Genomic DNA, 22,407 nt, shown 5'->3' on the forward strand with positions numbered 1-22,407 from the left:
CATGAACTGTAAGAATCTGGGCTGGAAAGATGGCTCAGCGGCCTAGAGTACAAGGCTGCTCTTTAGGTTGAATCCAGATGATGGCTCAAACCCGTCCTAATTCCAGTTGCAGAGAGTACTGTGCTCTCCTCTGACCTTTATGGGCACCCAGCATACATGTGGTATACGTATATAAATGCAGGCAAAATATTCATACAGATAAAATTAAGTACATTCTAAGAAGCCTAAATCTAAGAATCTTGCACCTGTGCGAGCACATGCCAACTCTGAGACTAAGTAAGCATCGGTACTGAAGTCCATGGCACTGTTAACACCTCTGGTGGTGCCAGGTGCTATGAACAAGGGCACTCAGAGTTACCATTTTTCTCCATGTTTTCTGTGCAGAGCTGCCACATGCATCCCCACCTCACATGCCGTGTGCTTTGCGCCTGTAATATGACCTTAAAGCTTTTGCATACGTTTTGAATGGCCTGTGTTTCTCCCCTGTCTGCCTGGGGAGCTTCTGAAAGCTTCTGTTCCCAGTTTATTTTGTGCTGCTCTGCAGGTGTGCGCTTTGCCCCTTTTCATTAGCCTGATGGTGTGGCTCTTGTTGGCGTGATTCTTGCTGCTCGTGGAATGCTTGGCTGAGTTGGTTTTGCGCTTTAGCTTTGCCAGAGGTGGTTCTGTCTTCTTCCTGCTGTGTGTGGTTGGCAGTCTTTATGCCGTGCTATTTTTCTCTGGTTGTTTTTGCAGTTTTCTTTGGTTGGGAGTCATTTGACTCCACTGTCCCTACATGTGGTTTATCTTGTAGCTCTGTCACTTCTTGCACTTTCCAAGTCTGGAGGATTTCTAGCTGTTAACAGATCTCCTCACCTCCTTTCCATCAGGTATTGCAGGGGCTGTGTGTGCTGTCCTCCCCACATCAGACCCATTTTCACCCATACCCTCTCCCCTCAAGACAGGACACTTTTCTTTCCTCTATAAATCCAGTCCTTCGAATTCTCAGACTGCCCTCTACTGGGTATTCTTACATCAAATAATATGTTTTGCCGGGCGGTGGTGGCGCACGCCTGTAATCCCAGCACTTGGGAGGCAGAGGCAAGCGGATTTCTGAGTTCGAGGCCAGCCTGGTCTACAGAGTGAGTTCCAGGACAGCCAGGGTTATACAGAGAAACCCTGTCTCAAAAAAACCAAAAAAATGTTTTAGGTTTTTCCATTTAAAAATCTTCATTTAGTTCTCCTTTTGTTGTTTGACTTTGCTTTGTTAAGATAGCATCTCACATAGCCTGGGGCTAGCCTCAAACTCAGCTGCATAGCTGGTGATGAGCCTGGGCCTCTGATCCTGTCCTATCTCCCCAATGCTGGGATTAGATTTAGTTACTGCACCTAGCAGGTTGGGGCTGATGATAGTTAGGGGGTGCAGAGATGGTTTGTTTTCTCCACTGAGTACAGAATTAAAAAGTAGGAAAGAAGATTTGTGAAGGCAGATTCCATTAGCATCAACAATGAGACAGAAAGCGGGGGCCTGGGTGATGAGGGGCTGGAAATGGGTCCCTGCAGAGCCACCGTATGATGCCAGGGAAATGTGGCTCCCTCCTAGTGTTTTTGGCTTCATTAATAACATAATTTAAGAAGGGACACAAATGGAAGCTTGAAAACAGTTTACTAAAATCTGAAAGGAAAACCCCAGGCAGGCAAGCTGTAACTCACAGCTGCCTAGAGAACAGAGGCGAGCAGCTCCCGTGGGGCAGGCACGTGCAGAGGGGGCTGGCCATCCAGAGGACGCTGTAGGAAGAATGCAGAGCCTAAAGCAGTATTAGAAAATAGGAAAAGAAAGAAAAAGGTGTTTCCACATTTCTAAGTTGGGACCCAGGAAGGTGAGCAGACCCAGTCAAACCTCATGGTGGCTCACAGGGACTACCCAGGGGGAATTCTGGGAAGGAAAAATACCTCGCAGTGAGCCACACTCCTAGATATGGTCCTGGTCTTTCTTACTTTTCATTTTGTAAAGTTCATTTTATTTTATGGGTGTCCGCTGGCATGGATGTATGTTTGTCACATGGTGTCTGGTGACAACAGAGGCCAGAAGAGGGCATCATACCCCTCCCTCCTAGAAGGGGAGTTACAGACTACTGTGGGCAGCCATGTGGGTGCTGGGAACTGAACCCAGGTGCTCTGAACTGGTGAGTCATGGCCAGCTCCCCTTCCTTCTGCTGCATGACCAGAGCAGCTCCTAGAAGGGAGAGTTTCTTTTGGGTTAAGGCTCTAGAGAGTTAAGAATTGGTAATGCTACGGCAGAGCAGCATGCAGCATGGTGGGCAGAGCAGAGCAGCATGTAGCATGGTGGGTAGAGCAGAGCAGAGCAGCACAGTGGGCAGAGCAGAACAGAGCAACATGGTGGGCAGGGTGGAGCAGAGCAGAGCAGCATGCAGCACGGTGGGCAGAGCAGAGCAGCATGCAGCATGGTGAGCAGAGCAGAGCAGCATGTAGCACGGTGGGCAGAACAGAGCAGCATGCAGCACGGTGGGCAGAGCAGAGCAGCATGCAGCATGGTGAGCAGAGCAGCATGCAGCACGGTGGGCAGAGCAGAGCAGCATGCAGCATGGGTAGAGCAGAGCAGCATGCAGCACGGTGGGCAGAGCAGAGCAGCATGCAGCACAGTGGGTAGGGCAGAGCAGCATGCAGCATGGTGGGTAGGGCAGAGCAGCATGCAGCACGGTGGGTAAAGCAGAGTAGCATGCAGCATGGTGGGTAGGGCAGAGCAGCATGCAGCATGGTGGGTAGGGCAGAGCAGCATGCAGCACGGTGGGTAGGGCAGAGCAGCATGCAGCATGGTGGGTAGGGCAGAACAGCATGCAGCATGCGTAGAGCAGAGCAGCATGCAGCACAGTGGGTAGGGCAGAGCAGCATGCAGCATGGTGGGTAGGGCAGAGCAGCATGCAGCACGGTAGGTAAAGCAGAGTAGCATGCAACATGGTGGGTAGGGCAGAGCAGCATGCAGCACGGTGGGTAGGGCAGAGCAGCATGCAGCACGGTGGGTAGGGCAGAGCAGCATGCAGCATGGGTAGAGCAGAGCAGCATGCAGCACGGTGGGCAGAGCAGAGCAGCATGCAGCACGGTGGGTAGGGCAGAGCAGCATGCAGCACGGTGGGTAGGGCAGAGCAGCATGCAGCACGGTGGGTAGGGCAGAGCAGCATGCAGCATGGTGGGTAGGGCAGAGCAGCATGCAGCATGGTGGGCAGGGCAGAGAGCTCCGTTTTGAAGCACAGACACACAGTAGGGAGAGCGAAGGGAAAATGGTGCGAGTCTTTGAAGCAAGCGCTCAAAGCTCTAGTGGCACACTTCTTCCCACAAGCTCACACATTACAACCTCCCACACGGTGCCATCAACTGGGACCATTCTCATTCAGACCACTGCTTAGGTTTGATTCTATAACCCTAGGGGATTCTGTGCCCTCTTCTGACCTCCACAGGCACCTGGCACACGTGTGGTACATGTTCATATATACAGGCAAACACACAAGAATAAAGTAAAAAATCTGACAAAAATGTAAAGAAAAAGGAACCGTCAGGCATGCTCCCAGCCTGTGACCCTTCAGACCTGTGGTACTTGGTTTTTCTTGGTTCTGTATCGTCATCCCAGTGTTCTGGGCATTCCCACTCCATTCGGCTCACAGCCTGGCAGCATCCCAAGCCCAGGTGCTGTGTGTTACCCTTCTGTGTTTTAGTCCCCGAAGATCGGGCCAGGGTTCCTCGACTGAGGTGAATGCATGAGGCTTACAGGGGCCCAGTAACTGCCTACCCTGCCACCAGCAGGCCATCCAGAGAGAATCCTGAGCTGCCTAGAACACAGAGGCGAACTGAGGATCCCTTCACATGGCCCTCATCCCACTGACCTCTTCCCTGACCCTGGGCTCATCTGACGCTAGCTCTCAAGGTGCTGTGGACAACTGCAGTGTCCTGTCCACACCAGTGCTGTGTAAAATCCAGATGGCACAGTGCCAGCTCTTCACAGTCTCTCTGAGTACCTGCTGTGCGCTTCATCCCTGGATCGTACAGCTTAGTGCAGAGCTATGAGGTCGTAAGAACGGGCACACTGCCAGAGTTAAGTGTGGTGCAGTGTATCCAGAGGAGACGAAGGGAAGGAAGACAAAAGGAAGCCAGTGCTCAGAGGAGTCCTGCAGCCCTGGGTGCTGTCAGAGCAGTGGGCAGGGTTCTGGGGTGCTGCTGTGCCAGTGTCCTAAAAGCTGCAGTGCTGTTGTGTGGGAATGTATGTCTCTGGCTCTCTTGTCCAAAGGAGGAGGGGAATAGCAACCACGCATGCTGCCCAGACCAGCTGCGGGTGTACGGTGCAGTTGGTGTGAGAGTCTCAGTTTCCAGTTCCTGAAAGCCCAGCAGCTCCCTGGGAGTTGAGACCTTCTCAGTGTGCGGTGTTGCCTCTGGCCTCCTACACACCCTTCATGTTTGTGCAGTTGTGTGGGTCTTTGCCTTTGTGGTATGGGCAGAATGCTGGACCAAGGCTCATGTGCATACTAGGGGGCATTCTGCCCTGAGGCAGCCCTCTGGTTCCTATAGTCATGACACCTAGTGGCCTCATGTTGGAGAGGACACTGAAATGTGCTGTGTAAAGCGTTCTTATTACATTTATTTATTTAGTGTGTGTGCTGTGACATGGCCCGTCTGTAGAGGTCACAGAACTCACATGAGTTAGTTCTGTTGTTCCATCACAGGGGTCCTGGGGATTGAATCAGGCCCTCAGGCTTGGTGGGAGGTGGCTTTACCTGTGAAGCCACTGCCCTGCTGTGGGCATCAGGATCCAGGAAGAAGAGCCTTCAGTCAGCAGGGTGCTGAGGCTGCCAGCAGTCAGGAAGTGAGATTTGTGCTTAGCTTTAAAACATATTTCATGGTCAGTGGGCTTGCTGCGAGTCCTTGGCCTGGCTCTAGAATGCCTTTATATTCAGACAGCTAAATGATATTTATCTGCTTTGCCCATTTTCCTGTCCAGCTCTGAATCACTTCCCTTGGTCCAAATGGGCTTTTCCTTTTTCCTTTCTCATGCACCCGATGATCTTTGGTGTGAGAACACTGGGTTCACATTGGCTCTCTGGGTAGGGCAGGCACTGGTCCTACAGTTGCTTAGAGAAGGAGGCAGTCTAGAAGGTTGTTACTGAGTCTGTGCCGACGGTTGCTTCCTGCTGGTCTCTAGATGAAGGAGGGGCTGCAATGTCCAGGGCACCGTGCTGGCCCTCAGGATAGTGGGGCATCTCTTTGCCCTTGTAGGTCCCTGACTAGCCCCCATTTTCACTGCAGCTGACCTGTGCTGGGGCTGAATGCTCTGCGGTGGTATAGCACACTGTTCAGACAGGAATGCCCCCAGTACAGCCACACAGCAGGTGGCATTGCTGAGGAATCACCACATCTACATCTTTTGTCTATGAAACTTGTGGGTTGTCCCTCAGCATCTTACAAGACACATTATGCAAGGCACTGGCTCTGCTGGCCAGAGACTGTACCTGCAGGGAGTGCAGAGCCTGCTGAGTATCTCACCATGAATTGCTAGGGCTCCTAGTGTGCCAAAATCTCTGCAGTATATGGAGGTAGTTGTGTTTTTTCCTGGTTGTCTAACACGGTGGCTTATGTGACTGTCATGCCTGTGGAAAGTGATTGCCTGGAAGAAGAGGCTGAGTTCCTGGGTGGATCCAGCAGCAGCAGTGCTGTGTAGAGGAGGGAGAGTGTGCCCAGGTAGAGAGTTTGATGGTGGAGAAGGGGGAGTGTGCCCAGGTAGAGAGCTTGATGGTGGAGAAGGGGGAGTGTGCCCAGGTAGAGAGCTTGATGGTGGAGAAGGGGGAGTGTGCCCAGGTAGAGAGCTTGATGGTGGAGAAGGGGGAGTGTGCCCAGGTAGAGAGCTTGATGGTGGAGAAGGGGGAGTGTGCCCAGGAGGGGGAGTGTGGTCGATGGTGAGCGTGTGTTTGGACTTGCCTAGGAACTGTGCTTAGAGTTTACTGGCATCATTTCATTTCTGCAGAGAAAGATCTGGAACAGGAAGTAGAGAGACTTGAGAGCTCCATGGTGACAAAAAGTCTCCTTTAGACATTTTAAGGCATTGTCTGTCCCCAGCTTGCAATCATGTCACACTGTCTGGGAAGACCTTGCCATGTAGAGCTGAGTAATGGTGGGTGGCCCTGTAGAGACCCTCAAGGAATGCACCGGGCTTCTCATACAGACTTTATCGTGGGAGGACACGGTCACATTCTTCCCAGGAATTGGACCTAATTCATGACCATCTTGAAGGACAACACAAGGACTGGAAAACTTGTGGCCCTGTGAAACCCCCTGCACTGTCTTGGGATTTGGTTGGTGTTCCTCAGTCCTGTAAGGCTGGTGCAGACACTCTTCAGGTCCTGGCTCTGGCAGCCTTGGGTGGGATAGCTACTTGCTACATGCCCAGCAATCGTGAACATCTCAAAGTCTTACTTCCTTCTTATAATTCTGTGTTTGTTTTTACAGTGAGTGTTGAAAAGATAGACCTGAAGGGACTATCACACACAAAAAATGACAGAAGTGTTGAGTGTTCCTTTGAGGTAAGATGCTGTTTTCCCCCCTCTCCTTGGAACTATCACATGTCACTTCACGTACCACATTAAAAGCTTTGCTTCCTGAATAGCAGTGGTGCTGAGGTGGGCTGGGAGCCTGGCTGGGGCAGGTGTCTAGGGTGGGCTAGAGTGTTAGGAAATACCCACTTTCTCAGAAGCTAAACTCTAAGGCCCATGAATTTAGTCCTGGTCACATGTAACTGGGACAGTGGCTTCAGTGGTTAAACTGGCCTTCATCCCTGGGGGAGGAGAGACATGGTTACATTCACTCTGGGAGTGGAGAAAATGAAATCCATATGGCACTGGGCACTCAAGAGCAGTAAGTCCTTGGATGTGTGTCCCTCTGGTTGATTGGCCATGGCCACTTGGTCTCTATATAGGGAACGTGCTCCAGTCATGACCACCATGGAAATGGACTGCGTGTGATGAGAAGCCTACATGACAGAGGCTGAGACAGTCCAAAAGTTCCTTTTGTTTCCAGTTCACAGTATTCAGGGAGGCAGTCCCAGGCCTCCATCAGAGCTCTGTCCTAGCTAACTCCTCCAGCTTACCTTGTGCGTGACTAGGGTATATAGTTGTTGGTCTTGTGGTCCAAGATGGCAGTTGGGGCTCTAGTACTCACACTTCAGTCCTTACTGGGGACAGGATGCAGACTAGCCAGGAGGAGTGTGCTCAGCAACTTGAAGTCGGTCCACCTACATTTTGTTGACAGGAATTCAGGTTTTGGTCTTAGCTGCTTAGGAAGCTGGGAGGGTATCGCTGGCCTGTATTCGTGATTCTTAGACATTTCTTAGACCCTGTCTTCAGACGTGGGCAGGTTGTGAGGCTCTGCCCCAGCAGTGGTGGTAAGCACTCCTGAGAGACTCCTCAGTGTTTAGCACTCTGTGTGAGCCAGACCTATTTTTCAGGATGTGCTATGTGGTGAGAACCTGTTGTGTGGCAGATGGGTCTATTCTGAACGCAAGGTGACCTATTCTGGTGCAGGTTCTGGAGGCTGTTAGCTGTGGAAACACTGGAGCACCATGAATCCACCAAGTCTCAGTCAGCAGGTTCTAATGGGCCTGGGACATGCTGTGGTTACAGTCTACTCAGAAACTTGGGTGTCTTGTGGTATTTGAAGAGGTGATTTTGTGTCACTCCTTCCTGTCTGTCTGTCTTGTTTTGCTCTGGTATATCTGGGAGAGATGTTCTCAGACCAGCAGGGACTGTTTGCAGAGATAATGTGAATGGAGCCATCTTGAGAGCCGTCCGTGCTTCTGCTAGTCTGTCCCAGTAGGTTCGGAGTCCCCTGGTCCTCAGTGCAGCTACTGTGGCAAGAGAATCTGGGCTTTGGGGATATGGTACAGCTTTTCCACGTAGAGGCAGATGTTGGTAGTGCGGCCTCCTAACCTCTTCTGGAAGGAGGAGCTCTTACCAGAGAGGATAGGAGTAGTTGCTGCTGTGTGCTGAGAACAGAGCTGTAGGGGTCCCAGAAGTGAAGTGTAGCTTGCTGGAGCAGCCTTGCTTGGTCCTCATTTGGTGACTGACCAGTGGCACAAGACCACAGAGATGCTTTCTGCCCCAGAGGGCTAAAGTGGTCAACTCCATTGAGGACAGAGGCTCAAGGAAGACAGGCTGGCTTGGAACATCTGTCCTAGATCTCGCTCACAGGTGTTAACTCAGAAATGACCAGAGGCCGGGCAGTGGTGGCGCACGCCTGTAATCCCAGCACTTGGGAGGCAGGGGCAGGCGGATTTCTGAGTTCGAGGCCAGCCTGGTCTACAGAGTGAGTTCCAGGACAGCCAGGGCCACACAGAGAAACCCTATCTCGAAAAAAATCCAAATCCACAAAAAAGAAATGAGCAGAGACTAACCTTGGAGTCAGATACTGTAACGTTTCCAGAAGAGAGCAGAGAAAGCATTGGGAGACAAGCTAGTGGAAGACTAACCATGCTCTGTACAAGCTGCAGCTCGTAGGCAGGACTCTGTGTACCTTAGAGCTGCTGTCCGGGGCTCTGAGGAGAATGAAGAGTTGACATCTACAGTCTACAAAGAACTCTCATAGCTCAGTTCTGAGAACATTCGGTCAACAATAGGACCAGACTTGGCAACACATGTCTTTAATCCCAGCACTGGGGGGGAGGGGGGCAGAGGCAGTGGATCTGTATGAGTTCAAGGCCAGCCTGGCTATAGTGAGACACTATCTCAAATAAAACCAAGGAAAGAGAGAGAAACAGAAACAAACACGCACGCACGCACACACACACACACACACACACACACAGAGAGAGAGAGAAATAGAGAAATAGAAATGGGGAGGAATGAGAGAGAAAGATAAAAGGAAAAAATGGGCATCAGTTTTGGGTAGACAGCGCCAAGAAAGGTGTGGCTGGCAGTGGCATGTGTGAAAGGTGTGCCTTTAGCCTGAACACTGGTGCAGTTACAGAGCTATGGAAGAGCTCTTGTCATGGGAAGCGTTGTCATGAGGAAGTCTGCCACACTTGATTTCTAAGACTGGAGATGTGTGTGCATCTGTGAGTGGGGAGTGGCTTAGGCACACTGGGCAGCTGACAACTTTCAAAAGGCACAGAGGTTCCTCAGCAAGAGGCCATGCCTGCTGTAGACCCTTGCTTACATATGTGCTGCAAAGCATTATTGTGATGCAATAGGATGCAAGGTAAATGATGCAAGGGCCTCTCCTGGGCACCTGTCCACAGGTGGGACATTACTCAAGAGGGGTGCAGAGAGACACAGTGACTCCGACTCTCTTCCAGACAGGTGTATACTGTGTAAGCCAGTTACATACAACTCTATAAAATGCGAAGTGCTCCATGGTAAAGGAGCTTACCAGAAGCTTCTGTGGAAAGGATGAGTCTGAGGACCTAGGGGTGATGTGCTCGACTGTCCTGAGTGGGAGGGGCTTTACAGGTGCCAAAACATCTGACCACTGTACTGACTTACCACCACTATAAATCAAAAGTGAACACTCCTTTTGTTTTGTTTTTGTTTGTTTGTTTTTTGGATTTGTTTTTTTGAGACAAGAGTTTATCTGTGTAGCCCTGGCTGTCCTGGAACTCACTCTGTAGACCAGGCTGGCCTTGAACTCAGAATCCACCTGCCTCTGCCTCCCAAGTGCTAGGATTACAGGCATGCACCACCACCAGCTGGCTCCTTTTTTTTAACTTCCTCTTGATGAAGTATAAGGTTCTGCTGTGTGCCCCAGGCTGGTTTTGACCATGCCATCCTCTTGCTTCAGCCTCCCAACTGGGGCTTACCATAGTTGGTATCAAAATCTTAAAATGTCTGCAAACCAGCATGCTCCTTGGCTCCACAGACTAGAATAGAAGGGGAGCCCTGGGAGCGAGAGTCAGACACATGCTGTACTGGTCCTTGAGCCCTGGGGGTGGGGGCCGGGTCGGCCACCTTCACAGGGTCTGGTGGGCTCAGAAGCCCACAGCTTCAGCCCATAGTTCTCTTTTGTGACTTTCTCTAGAGCTTTGTTTGATGGTTGCCAGTTAGTTTCTATTGCTGTGATAAACATCATGGCCAAAGCAGCCTAGGGAGAAAAGGGTTTGTTTCAGCTCAATACCCCTTGGTCACACTCTGAGGGAAATAAGGACTGGAGCTCAAGGCAGGAACTGGAGCTGAGGCCTGAGGCGTGCTGCCCCCTGGCTGCTCCTTACGGGCCACTCCTCCTACTTCCTCCTGCTGCTAGACTGACATCACCCACTGTGGGCCTGGGCTTGGCCCCATAAATCACTCAAGAAAGTGCACTGCAGCCTTGCCTGCAGGCCAGTAGGCCATAGGTGTTTTCTCAGCTGAGTTTCTTCTTCAGAGTGGCTCTCAGCCTTCCTAAGGCTGTGACCCTTTAATACAGTGACCCCAAACATAAAATTATTTTTGTTGCTACTTTGTTGAAGCTTTGTGTGAAACTTCCTGGTCTCTTCTGTGTGTTCCTTTGCTGCAACTGCACTTGCTAGGCCCAGCCAGTCTTAGGATGCACATTGGGGGAGTGTGGCTGATGTACAGGAGAAACAGTGGAGGCGTGCCGTTTCTGAAGCACGGTGACTGAGTTTAATTGACTTGAATTACAAGCACCATACACTCCTCAAAAACCAGCCACTTGTGTTTATTCTGTCTTTAAAAATTTGTTTTCACTTGAGAGCTTTTTGTTGTTTGGTTTTTGTTTGTTTGTTTTTCTGAGGCAAGGTTTCTCTGGCTGTCTTAGAACTCACTCTGTAGAGCAGACTGCCCCCCAACTCATAGAAGTCTGCCTCTGCGGCTTGAGTTATTAAAGGTGTTTTATTTTTTGATTTATAGTTAATGTTAAGTCTCGAGCCAAGTATGTGGTCAGATGTTCTGGCACCTGGGAAACCCTTTCTCCTCAGGATAGTTAAAGATGTCTGTCAGCTTGAGGCTTTTGGATTTGGTTTTTCCAAGACACGGTTTTTCTGTGTAGCCCTGGCTGTCCTGGAACTCACTCTGTAGACCAGGCTGGCCTCGAACTCAGAAATCAGCCTGCCTCTGCCTCCCAAGTGCTGGGATTACAGGCGTGCGCCACCACCGCCCGGCGCTTGAGGCCATTTTTAACCTGCCAGGCAAGGTGGTACGGTACACGACCATGGGGTGACTGACAGCACCAGCAGGCCAGTGCTGAGCCGCACGCTTTCCCGGCTCATCTAGGACTGCCCTCCCAGAATTGTCGTTGTTGTCATCATCTGCCATCCTCCCACAGAGAGGGTCTCTGTGTAACCCTGGCTGTCCTGAAACTCGCTTCATAGACCAGGCTGGCTTTGAATTCACAGAGATTACTTGCCTTTGCCTCTTGAGTACTGAGATAAAAAGGGTGCCATCACCGCCTGCCTGGCCAGTCTTCACCGTAAGGGCTAGTCAGGCAATACCATTTGATCTTCCTGTTGGAGATGTCACACCTGTCCCCCACTGGCCATTCATAATGGGTTGGCTATGGTTTCTTTCTATTTCATTTAGTTTTTGAGACAGTCTGTGTCTCTATGTAGTGTCCTGGAACTCACAGACACCCTCTTACCTTTGCCTCCTGGGTGCTGGCACTAAAGGAGTACACCATCACGTCTCTCCTCAGCTTTTCTGTTTTCTAGTTGGTCTGTCTGGAGGTTTCTTGGCTTTAGGCTTTCTTCCAGGTCCTTCCTGGGGCCTGTGCTGCCTTCTGTGCCAGACCATTACCTGTCCCCTCACCTCAGCCAAGCTCCTCCTCGTGCTCTTGGCATTAGTTCCTGAGAGTGTGGACTGCAGCCTCCATCCTCGCTGCTGTGTTTTCCTAAGCTGTCTGGGAGGTTCTGGTAGAGTAGGGGATCTTAGGCTGTGCTGCTCCCAGGTGCCTTGTGGGCTGGGTGGGCACCCGGCACACACAGCATCTGCCTGGTACAGAAAGAAAGCACATGGAGTTTTGGTGGCTCTACACAGAGGTTCTCCGGGAGGGGCTGGCCTGAGCCTGTGTGTTGCTTGCCTGTTGTGTCTTTCTTGTGTGATGAAAGAATCAAGTCAGTCCCAGCATTGCTCTGCAGCTCTTGAGGCGGTAGTTGGTGCCATGTGCCTCGACTCTCCTGCAGGGCCCACTGATGGAGTGGGAAGGGGGCTTCCTGGAGGCGGGTGGCAGATGTCAGCTGAGTGGATGGGTACCACATGCAGGGCTGTTAAGTCTCCCTGCCTTTGTGGTGCCTGTCTTCCTCCCACACCTGTGCTGAGTGGATGGTGCATGGGGAGAGACCAGTGCAGCACTGGGCCCTGGCCAGCCAGAGTTGGGCAGGCAGCTTGGAAGTGAATCTCAGTGGATCTCTGGGACTGGCCTGTGTTCTTGGCGGCAGTGAAGACCCCAGAACACACACAGGCACAGCCGTGTCATGACAAGGTTGGAGTGCTGCTTTCAGCATGGCTGCCCTGCTGCCCTTGTTTGTCTGTGGGCTTTCCTTGGGTTTGATGCATCCTGTGGGACAGATGTGGAAGAAAAGACTCTGGCTAGAAACAGGTTGCCAGCTGTCTCTACTTAAGGCTTTGGGTAACTCAAGTTTTCACCTCAAATCTGGAATGTCAGGGTATATATGACATTCCTGACAGCATATGTCAGGTAATGATATGGGCCACACTTAGGGACCCCAGCTCTGTAGGATTGATCCTTGATCCTATCTTGTTAGAGGACAAGATACTGAGGTGTCTTCCTACCAAGTGCACACAAGTCAGGATGGAAGCCCTGCATTGCATCTGACAGCAACTAGCTCAGGCTGGAGCTGCCCCACCTGGGAAGCCACTGGGCCTCTGTCCATTTGCTGCGGCTCTCTTAGGTCAGGGGTGGAGGTTTCAGGATGCAGAGAAGGGATTGGAAGCTTGGCATCTAGAGCTCGTGCCTCTATAGCAGGCTAAATGTGTCCCTTTTGGGCAGTGACTTCTGGCTTTTAGGCAAAATTTGTGTTTTGTCTCTCCCAGTCAGCCAGCCTGGCCTGCTTCTGTGTTTGCCTTTCTAGGTGAATACAGGTTTTTTGCACAGACCACTCCCCGCCCCCAAATAAGCACACGCACATGAGCCTGCCTCATTTAGGCTGCAGAGCACCGCTGTGAGCATAGGCATGTTGCAGTCAGAAGGGAAGACAGGAGAGCTCGGCCAGCGCTGAGGACCATGCTGGCCACAGAGCTGTGGCTGTCAGCAGGTGCCAAGCCCACAGGCATGTGCAGCTTCTGCCATCAAGCCCTGCTCACCTCCCAGAATCTGAGGGCCGGAGCCAGCCTTGGGCATGGGTTTTTATGAAGCCACAGCACGTGTGCAGCACAGACACCTGTTTCCAGATGAAGAGGCTGATTTCTGTGACTTGATGCTGTGTCCAGCATCACATGTACTATGAAGAGAGAAAAACATGCTTAGTGCACATGGGTGCCCAGATGGCAGGCAGCTTCTTTAGGAGTGGCCCCCGTGGTCTAGTGACTCATCGGTGTGTGAATGCACGTGAGTTAGATGCCTTTTGTCTTCACAGCAAGGCAGGAGTGAGTGTACTGCTTTCCCAGCATTGGTTACTGGCTCTGGACAGTTATTTAGATTCCGAGTATGTGGCATCTGATTTTTAAGGCTTGTTTATTTGTTTTTAAGGTCTTATGGTCTGATTCTTCAATAACATCAGTTACTAAGTCTTCCTCAGAAGTGACTGAATTTATTTCAAAGGTAAGGTGATCAAGGCCTCCACAGCAGTAACATCATTGGTATCCGTCCTTCTGCTAGCCATAACAGTCTGCAGAGAGGCTCTGGGATCACAAGCATGAGCCACCTTTATAATGTCTCCTCACGACACTGGCCATTGTCTTCCTGACCTATATTTTCTCATGCCTTTGGGGTGTTTATCGAATCTTAGACATTATCTTTGGAAGGCTATAGAGTCTGAGAAAACAGTAGTCATGTCTACAGTGGGAACTCATCTCCCCCCAAGCCAGCAGTGAGGTCCTTGGGTCAGTCTAGGCAGGCATGGCTGGCTCCAGGACATCTTTGATGGGCTGCTGTTTCCTGGATCTTGAGCTGCTTGGAGTATTGGAGGGTTTTTCAGAGTCTTGCTTAATATGTAGCTCTCACCAGCCCCAGTGCACCTGAGGCAGAGGATCCCTTCCTATCTGTGCCCTCTCTCGGAGGTCACCAGTGCTCATTACCTGGTGCTAGACTTTTGGTAAGGGCAAAAGTAGGATTCTCCACTATCCTGTCCTGCTCGTGCTCCTAGACACAGGGCTGTCATGCCTAGGTGTTGAAGACTAGAGTTTGTCAGAACCCAGCCCCTTCCTGGTGAGATTGAGTCCTGTACCCGTGGGAGTTTCATGTCCTTGCTCCCAGGCCAGAAGATGTTTTCTCTTCCAGAGCACTACCTGCCTGAGAAACTGGGGGCCTTTTTTATATACACTGAGCTAGAAATAGTCTCTCCCCTAAAGGTTAAGGACATTTGCCTTGGAGACAAAGCCCTGGGAGTTTAGATCTGTTCCCAGGTACTTGTCAACCCTTGGTGGCTCCGCCTCTGTATAGTGGCCATGTGTGGAATATATCCATCTTACCCCATCCGTGCTGACCATGGCATGGCATTGAAGAGTCTGCACTTCTCTTGAAGGCCTGGTTCCTGTTTAGATTGTGGTTAGGACCTGGCCCTGTGGCTCACATTATGTTAGACTCGGGGAAAGCTGAGTAGATTGTGGGGCTTCGCCTGCCTGTGGTAGGATGAGTGTCTTGCATGCATGAGGAACCTTAGTAGCTGGAAAGGTCCAAACTGTCCCCCTACAGATGTTCTGGAGGCCTATCACCATGCCTCTTGACATGAGGCAGGCTGCTGGTGTGCTGTGGAAACTCACCTTCCTTGTCATGTCTTTCAGTTATCCCAACTCTGCCCTGAAGAGAACTTGGACAAACTCATTCCTTGCTTGGCTGGCCCGGATCCCTTCTATGTGGAGCGTAACCATGTTGATTTGGAAGCAGGCCTAAGGTAAATAAGGCTCTTGGCCAGGTGGCTGCGGCTGTTACTGTGTGGGCTTGTCCCTTACCTCCAGGACTATCTGTCGTGAGGGTGTGAAGGACGAGGACACCTTAGAGGAAGCTGAGGATGAGGTGAGGGAATCAAATGCTATGTGTGCCTGGGGCTTTGCTCTGCGGGTGAGCAGTCAGCTGGGCTGAGTGGTTAAAAGCTTTCTGTGTCAGAGTGAAGATAGGCTCCCCAAGTCTTCCCCGAGCCCCGCACAATGGCACGCTCCATGCCGTGCTGACACTCACTGGTTCTCTTTTGTTGGGGCTTTGTTTTTGTTTTGAGACTAGGGAAGGCCTTGTGTTTCTAATCCTACTCACTGGTTCTCTTTTGTTGGGGCTTTGTTTTTGTTTTGAGACTAGGGAAGGCCTTGTGTTTCTAATCCTACTTCTGTCTCCCAAGGGCTGGGATCACAGGGGTGCTCACTGCACAGAGTTTGAGGCATTAGGGATGGAACCCAGGGCTTTGTGTATGTTGAATAAACATTTGACTACATAGCTGAACCCCAGCTATGGCCTTGGCTGCTTCTCTAGTGTATAAGAAGCCACGGTCCTGTCTGAGCTCTGACACCAATGTCTTCATGTTATGACTTGGTTCCAGCAGACTTGGGGACTCTAGGGAAAGAACTATACAAATTGAATGAAAGCAAGAAGTGTCAGACCACAGGACTTGTTTTTCTCTAATATCTTACTCTCTTGGAGGAAGTTCTCATATTCTCCCAATGTCAATTGTTTTGTTCTGTTTGTTTTGTTTTGTTTTGGGTGTTGCTTCAATGCTGACAGGTTGCTGTGTTGCTCCCCAGGTTCTTGGCTTCAATACCTTCTCATACACTGAAGCACGACCACGTTAGGAAGTTCTTCAGTACTTCATCTCCCTCCCAACAGCTCCAAAGTCCAAGTAAGTTTGTGAAATGGTTAAAAAATAAATAACATTACACTATTATTATATATAGGTTTCTGTGATCCTTTTCTTCTACTTTGTAGGTCCTGGCAACCCCTCCCTTCCTAAAGTGGGTACCATGATGGGCGTGTCTGGAAGGTTAGTGGCCCTCAGTGGCCAGCATGGTCAGAGTGCTGCTCTTGGAGCTGCTTGGCTTGCGGCTCGGATAATGGTAGCAGAGGGACTGGGTGGGGGAACCGGGTTTATGGTTCTCTCATTGCTGAGTAGCATGTTTTAACTCATGATCTACCCAGTACCATTTTGTTCCTTGGAAGTGACAGAACCAGGTAGCTCGGTTGAATCACTGGTGCACACAAACACATATGGGGAACAGGAATGTCCCTGTGGGCACTGTGCTGTGAGGAGGGACGTTGTGGTGGTCGTAGCACAGGACCCCAGGGGGTGTACCTCTAACCTCCTAGTGTCACTGGCAGCTTGGTAAAGCAGCGCCTGCACTGCATTGTCCCCTGTCCTGCAGGCCTGTATGTGGCGTGGCTGGCATCCCATCCTCACAGAGCACCACCCAGCACCACCTGCAGCACTCGGCCAGCACATCTGCCTCCCTGCCCCACTGCTCCCACACAGGGGGTGCAGGCTCAGCGCTGGCGTACCGGACCCAAGTGGACAACTCGCCTACCATCCTGATGCCCTCCAGTCTGCAGGCCCCTCAGCCCCAGGAGCAGAATGGGATTTTAGACTGGCTTAGGAAGCTGCGCTTGCACAAGTATTACCCTGTCTTTAAACAGCTCACCATGGAGAAGGTATGTTGGCTACTCAGAGGGTCACACAAGGTGCTTGGTGGTTCTCTAATAGCCTGCGCCCTGCCCTCATTCCTAGAGGGGTTGAGTAAGGCTTTTAGACACCATAACATGGAAGAGCTTGGGTGGTGATCACATGGCTTGGTGTTAGAGGGGACCAATATTTCATTCCCAGCCTGCAGCCAAAGCAGGATAAACAAATAGCTGTTCTAGATGTTTCAGGTCTTGACAAACCAAGAACTCTATGACTTGAAACGGCTCCATAGGTGCCATAGGCCAGCGCTCATTCAGATATCGTTCGTTCCTCCTTAAAGCAACTTCAGTGGAGCTCGTGTCTCAGTGTGGCCAGCTGACAGGGACCAGGGACACAAGCAAGTGGGGCTCAGACAGCCAAGGCTGCATTTACTGGTGGGACCTGAAGTCATGGGAGCAAACTGGCCTGCGCCGAGAGCCGTGCAGTAGTGGATGGCTGACTTCGGATGCATGCTGGCATGGTCTAAGCCTCAGTGCCACTGAGCAAGCCAAAGGATTCCTGCACAAGCATTTGAAGTCTCACTCCCCCTGCTGGACAGGATGACTCTTAGAAGCTTCGCCCATCTAAAACTCCCCTAGTTAGACCTGGAGGTAGAGCTTTGTAGACAGTGGGAAGCGCAGCGATGTGCCCGCCATGCCGCTGCTCAGGGTCCGTAAATCTTAAGTGTGACATTTTTTTCTACCATCTGTCATTATCAGTTTGAATTTTCTACTCAGAGTTATGGTGAGGGGACTGAGTCCCACAGCTGGTTATAATGTGTATGGCCAGTTTTCCTGGGGTATCAGGCCTGTGAGTTCACCATTTCATCTGGATAGTGCTTTCTTTCTCTATTTCTTGGGGTCTCACCAAATTGCTGAAGGTGATTTGCTGGAAAGAAAAAAAAGCTGGGCAGTGGTGACGCACGCCTTTAATCCCAGCCCTTGGGAGGCAGAGGCAGGCGAATTTCTGAGTTCGAGGACAGCCTGGTCTACAAAATGAGTTCCAGAACAGCCAGGGCTACACAGAGAAACCCTGGGGGCGGGGGGGCAAGGAAGGAAAAAAAAAAGAAAAAAAAATCTTCCAGGTCTTAAGCCAAGTAATTGTGCTCTCTGTTCCTGTGTGCGGAGACTGGCGTCCCCTACGACCATCTCCAGAGGGCAGGGACAGCCTTCAGTTGTAAGAGTCTAGTGGTTAACAATGCATCCCTGCCTAGAGCCTGCAGGGTGTCTGTCACCTGTGCGTGTGAGGAACAGAGAGCTGGGGGAAGTGGTGTCATGGCCACAGGCTTCTGTTTGCTGTCCCTTTCATCTGTTACCCTCTCAGACACATCAGTTTCAGAGTCCTTGTGGTCCCCTCAGTAACGGTCTTGTTTCTCCTGTGCAAGTTTCTGAGCCTTACTGAAGAAGATCTGAATAAATTTGAGTCCCTCACCATGGGAGCCAAGAAGAAGCTCAAGACTCAGTTGGAGCTAGAGAAGTAAGCATGGTGTCGTTGACGTGTGTGGCAGGGCGGGACGTGTGGCAGGGCAGGACGTATGCCTTAATCCCAGCACACGGTTGGGAGGCGGGTCACTTGTTTGGGGCCAGCCTGGTCTACAGAATTAAGTTTCAGGACAGCCTGGGCTACACAGAGAAATCCTGTCTCAAAAAAAACAAAGGAAGGAAGGAATCCTCCGATGTCCGCTTTGCTGGGTGTGGCAAAGTGCAGTCCTAGTACTGAGGCTGGAGCCCGGGCTGCCCAGTGAGACTGGGTCTCAGAATACCAAATCAACACGGAGTGAACTCAGTTCATTCTCAAGCAGTGTTAGAACCCGGAGGGTTTTAAAATGCCAGTGTCTAGGTTATTTTATTTGTTATCCAGCTCTCGGGCGACACTCAGCATCATAAGTGTAGCTTTGGCCTCTGGACGTGTCTGGGGATGCACTGTGCTTGTCATTCACAGGGAGAAGTCAGAGAGACGGTGCCTCAACTCCTCAGCCCCATCCTTGGTCACCAGCAGCGGAGTGGCTCGAGTCACCCCCACCAGCCACGTGGGGCCTGTGCAGCCTGGGCGTAGCAGCCACGCTTCAGGTGTGTGAGGCCTTGTAGTTCAGATGTGTGGCGTGTATACAGCTGTGGGGTGGCAGTGTTTTCACTTTAGAATTTAGACTGCCGACCACTCCTGTTTTATATTTACAGGTTTTAAAGATAATTTTGGCTCAGTAGTGTCAAAGTACAGGCAAGTAATGGTACAGATGGCCTCAGGCCCCAGACACTAGTGCCTGGCCTAAGGTTATTTGGGCAGCAGTGTTAGATCCTGAACTCTTAGCTGTGGGGGAAACCATCTATGGTCCAGAGAGATGAAAGGCTCCCTGCCACACAGAGCCCGCCTGTCACGTAAGCCGTGGCCGTCCTGGAAGCACTGAACTTCGCTCTGCTCGTCAGTGCAGACAGTGCAGACCGGGAAGAAGCAGTGAGCACACTGCATGGTGCTGGGCCCGGGGAGCTGTGCTCTCCACTCCACAGCACGGGCAGGGCGCCACACCGGCTGGCCCTCCACCCTGAGTGGACCAGACTGAGTCACAAGTACCCCTTTGGGGCTGGAGAAATGGCTTAGTGGTTAAGAGCACTGGCTGCTCTTCCAGGGGACCTGGGTTCAATTCCCAGCAACCACATGGCAGCTCACAACTGCCTGTAACTCCAGTTCCAGGGGATCCAGTACCCTCGCACAGACATAAATGCAGGAAAAACAAATGTATATGAAATAAAAACAAATTTAAAAAAAAAAAAGAAGTACTCCCTCTGATGTGTCACCAAACAATATGGCCTTGAGTGTTTGGTGCAGTTTTCAAGATTCTTGGAGCTTGGTCTGACTCTGGCTGGGGTCCTGCTTCCTAATGTCCATGGCAGGATTCTTCTGCCTGTGGGCAAATGCCACATAGCTGCTGACTTCTACCTGCCTTCTCCACAGAGCTGCGGGTGGAGGTGGAGCCGCCAGCTCACCAGCTGCCCCGAGAAGGCAGCTCCTCCGAGTATTCCAGTTCCTCCTCTAGCCCCATGGGTGTGCAGGTTCGAGAGGAGAGCTCAGACAGCGCTGAGGAGAGCGATAGACGTAAGACCCTGTGCTGTGCCTGTGGCCTGCCCCACCCACTGAGCTTGCACTTACCTGCTAACAGTCTTCCCCGTCCTCAGGTGTGGACATCCATGCTGAGGGGACTGAGAAGGAGAAGCCCGTGATGCTCCTGCCTCACTTCCCATCCAGCTCGGCAAGACCCACAGCCCAGGTTCTGCCTGTGCAGAACGAGAGCAGCCCCAGCCCCGCTGTTCACCCTCTGCCCCCACAGCTCATGCCTGCCGCATCTCACCTGGCGCCCGTCCGCATGCTGAACTCAGTGCACAAGTCAGACAGAGGCAGCGCAGACGTGAAGCTTCTCTCATCGTCCGTCCACTCCCTTCTGTCTCTGGAGGAAAGGAACAAGGGGCCTGGTCCTAGAAGTGGCACAAAGGTGGACAAGAGCTTTGGCGGGGCTGTGCTGGACACACTGCCCTCAGCAGCGCCCCACCCGCCAGTGCAGGGCCTCTCGGGCCTTGTAGAGAACAACTCTGTGTCACCAACCGTCTCCTTTGGTCCCCGGGCCAAAGTTGTACACGCAGCCACACTGGACAGGGTGCTGAAGACAGCGCAGCAGCCAGCCTTGACTGTGGAGACCAGCTCAGCCGCCACAGGGACACCAAGCACCGTCCTGCATGTGGCCCGGCCACCCCTCAAGCTGCTGCTGTCTTCCTCTGTTCCCGCTGATGCTGCCATCTCTGGGCAGACTTCTTGTCCCAGCAACGGGCAGATCAGCGTGCCCCCTGCAATAATGAACCCCCGGACTGCTCTGTACACAGCCAACACCAAAGTTGCCTTCTCTGCAGTGAGCAGTGTGCCTGTGGGCCCGCTGCAGGGCAGCTTCTGCGCCAATAGCAACACTGCCTCCCCCAGCAGCCACCCCTCCACGTCTTTTGCGAGCATGGCCACTCTACCCAGTTGCCCAGCCCCTAGCTCCAGCCCTGCCCTCTCTTCTGTCCCTGAAAGCAGCTTCTACAGTGGCGGTGCTGGCAGCAGCTCCCCAGGAAACCTTCCTGCTTCTAGTCAGAGCCACCACCATCACCACCACCATCAGCAGCCCCCCGCACCCCCCCAGCCTGCGCCGCCCCCACCCGGCTGCATTGTCTGCACGTCCTGTGGGTGCAGTGGCAGCTGTGGCTCCAATGGCCTCACGGTCAGCTATGCCAACTACTTCCAGCACCCGTTCTCGGGGCCGTCCGTGTTCACCTTCCCTTTCCTGCCCTTCAGTCCCATGTGCGGCAGTGGCTATGTCAGTACCCAGCAGTATGGTGGTGGCTCTGCCTTCCCTGTGGCACACACACCCTACAATGGCAGTGTGACTCCAGACCCCGTCCTAGGTGGGCAGGCCACATTTGCAGTGCCACCCATGCAGAACTTCATGGCAGGGACAGCGGGGGTGTACCAAGCCCAAGGCCTGGTGGGCAGCACCAATGGCTCCAGTCACAAAAAGAGTGGGAATCTGTCCTGTTACAACTGCGGGGCCACCGGCCACCGTGCCCAGGACTGCAAGCAGCCGTCCATGGACTTCAACCGGCAAGGTAAACACCTGTGCAAACACGAGGGCCTCGTCCTCTGTGCTGCTGCGGCTCCTGGGCTTTGTGAAAACAGTAAACTTGTGTTTTTTGTTTTGTTTTGTTTTTTTTCTGTTTTTTATGTGATTTTTATTCGCAGAGATTTTATTTATTTGTTTGTTTATTTATTGTAATGTGCATGAGTACACTGTTTAGCTGTCTTCAGATACACCAGAAGAGGGCATCAGATCCCATTACACATGGCTGTGAGCCACCATGGGGTTGCCAGGATTTGAACTCAGGACTCTGGAAGAGCAGCTGGTGCTCTTAACCACTGAGCCATCTCTCCAGCCCCAAACTTGTTTTTAAAGGCAACTTATTTAAAGAAACCCAGGTTAGTTCCTGTACACATATACACTCTCTCACAAGCCTACCTTAAAACAAGAACCTCAGATCCTAGGTCTCTACCCACCTACACACACACACACACACACACACACACACACACACACACACCCCTACCTTAAAACAAGAACCTCATATCCTCTTTACCTAAACAGAATGAGCCACCAGGAAGATTTGGAAACTTTCAAGGTTGAGCCTTGAGTTAAGGAAGCCCTGGCTTGTATAGCCCCTCTGGTGGTCAGTGTGTTCAGCGTGGCTGTGTGCCTGTGTCAGGCTGTATCCTGCTGAGCAGCTGCTGCTTCCTACCCATTGTTGATTTCCTGTATTTTGTGTTATCAGATTGAAATGTCTCTTATTTTATGCCAGGTTTATTCTTTTTTTATTGTCTGGTCTCAGCCTCCAGAATGTTGGGATGATTAACACATGTTACACACCAGGTTCACTCCTGCTATCTGTTTTGGGAAAATTCTAGAATAGTTAGGAAGATTGGTCTCATTTTGCCCAGCTCTGGGTTCCCAGCACCTCCATCTCTGGTTGTACAGTTTCCTATCGATCCTCACCACCTACAGAGCTTTAGAAGCCCAGTCAATCCCTGTGGCCCGAGAAATGCAGTAGTGGTGCAGGTTG

The 22,407-nt window shown here is 51.6% G+C and overlaps 1 protein-coding gene across 2 annotated transcripts in view; it reads left to right on the forward strand.

The window, feature by feature from the left end:
- Zcchc14 (zinc finger CCHC-type containing 14) overlaps positions 1–22,407 on the forward strand; it is a 51,875-nt gene that overhangs the window by 25,577 nt on the left and 3,891 nt on the right. For both annotated transcript variants that reach the window (XM_052166830.1, XM_052166828.1), the window contains exons 3-12: positions 6,487–6,560; positions 13,666–13,737; positions 14,919–15,028; positions 15,867–15,961; positions 16,048–16,102; positions 16,482–16,764; positions 18,159–18,250; positions 18,716–18,843; positions 19,724–19,864; positions 19,945–21,402. In XM_052166830.1, coding sequence (XP_052022790.1) covers positions 6,487–6,560; positions 13,666–13,737; positions 14,919–15,028; positions 15,867–15,961; positions 16,048–16,102; positions 16,482–16,764; positions 18,159–18,250; positions 18,716–18,843; positions 19,724–19,864; positions 19,945–21,402 — 2,508 coding nt within the window. The remainder of the gene's footprint in view (positions 1–6,486; positions 6,561–13,665; positions 13,738–14,918; positions 15,029–15,866; positions 15,962–16,047; positions 16,103–16,481; positions 16,765–18,158; positions 18,251–18,715; positions 18,844–19,723; positions 19,865–19,944; positions 21,403–22,407) is intronic.

The sequence above is a fragment of the Apodemus sylvaticus genome, chromosome 21, assembly GCF_947179515.1.
Source record: "Apodemus sylvaticus chromosome 21, mApoSyl1.1, whole genome shotgun sequence".
In the NCBI taxonomy this organism is placed as follows: Eukaryota; Metazoa; Chordata; class Mammalia; order Rodentia; family Muridae; genus Apodemus; species Apodemus sylvaticus.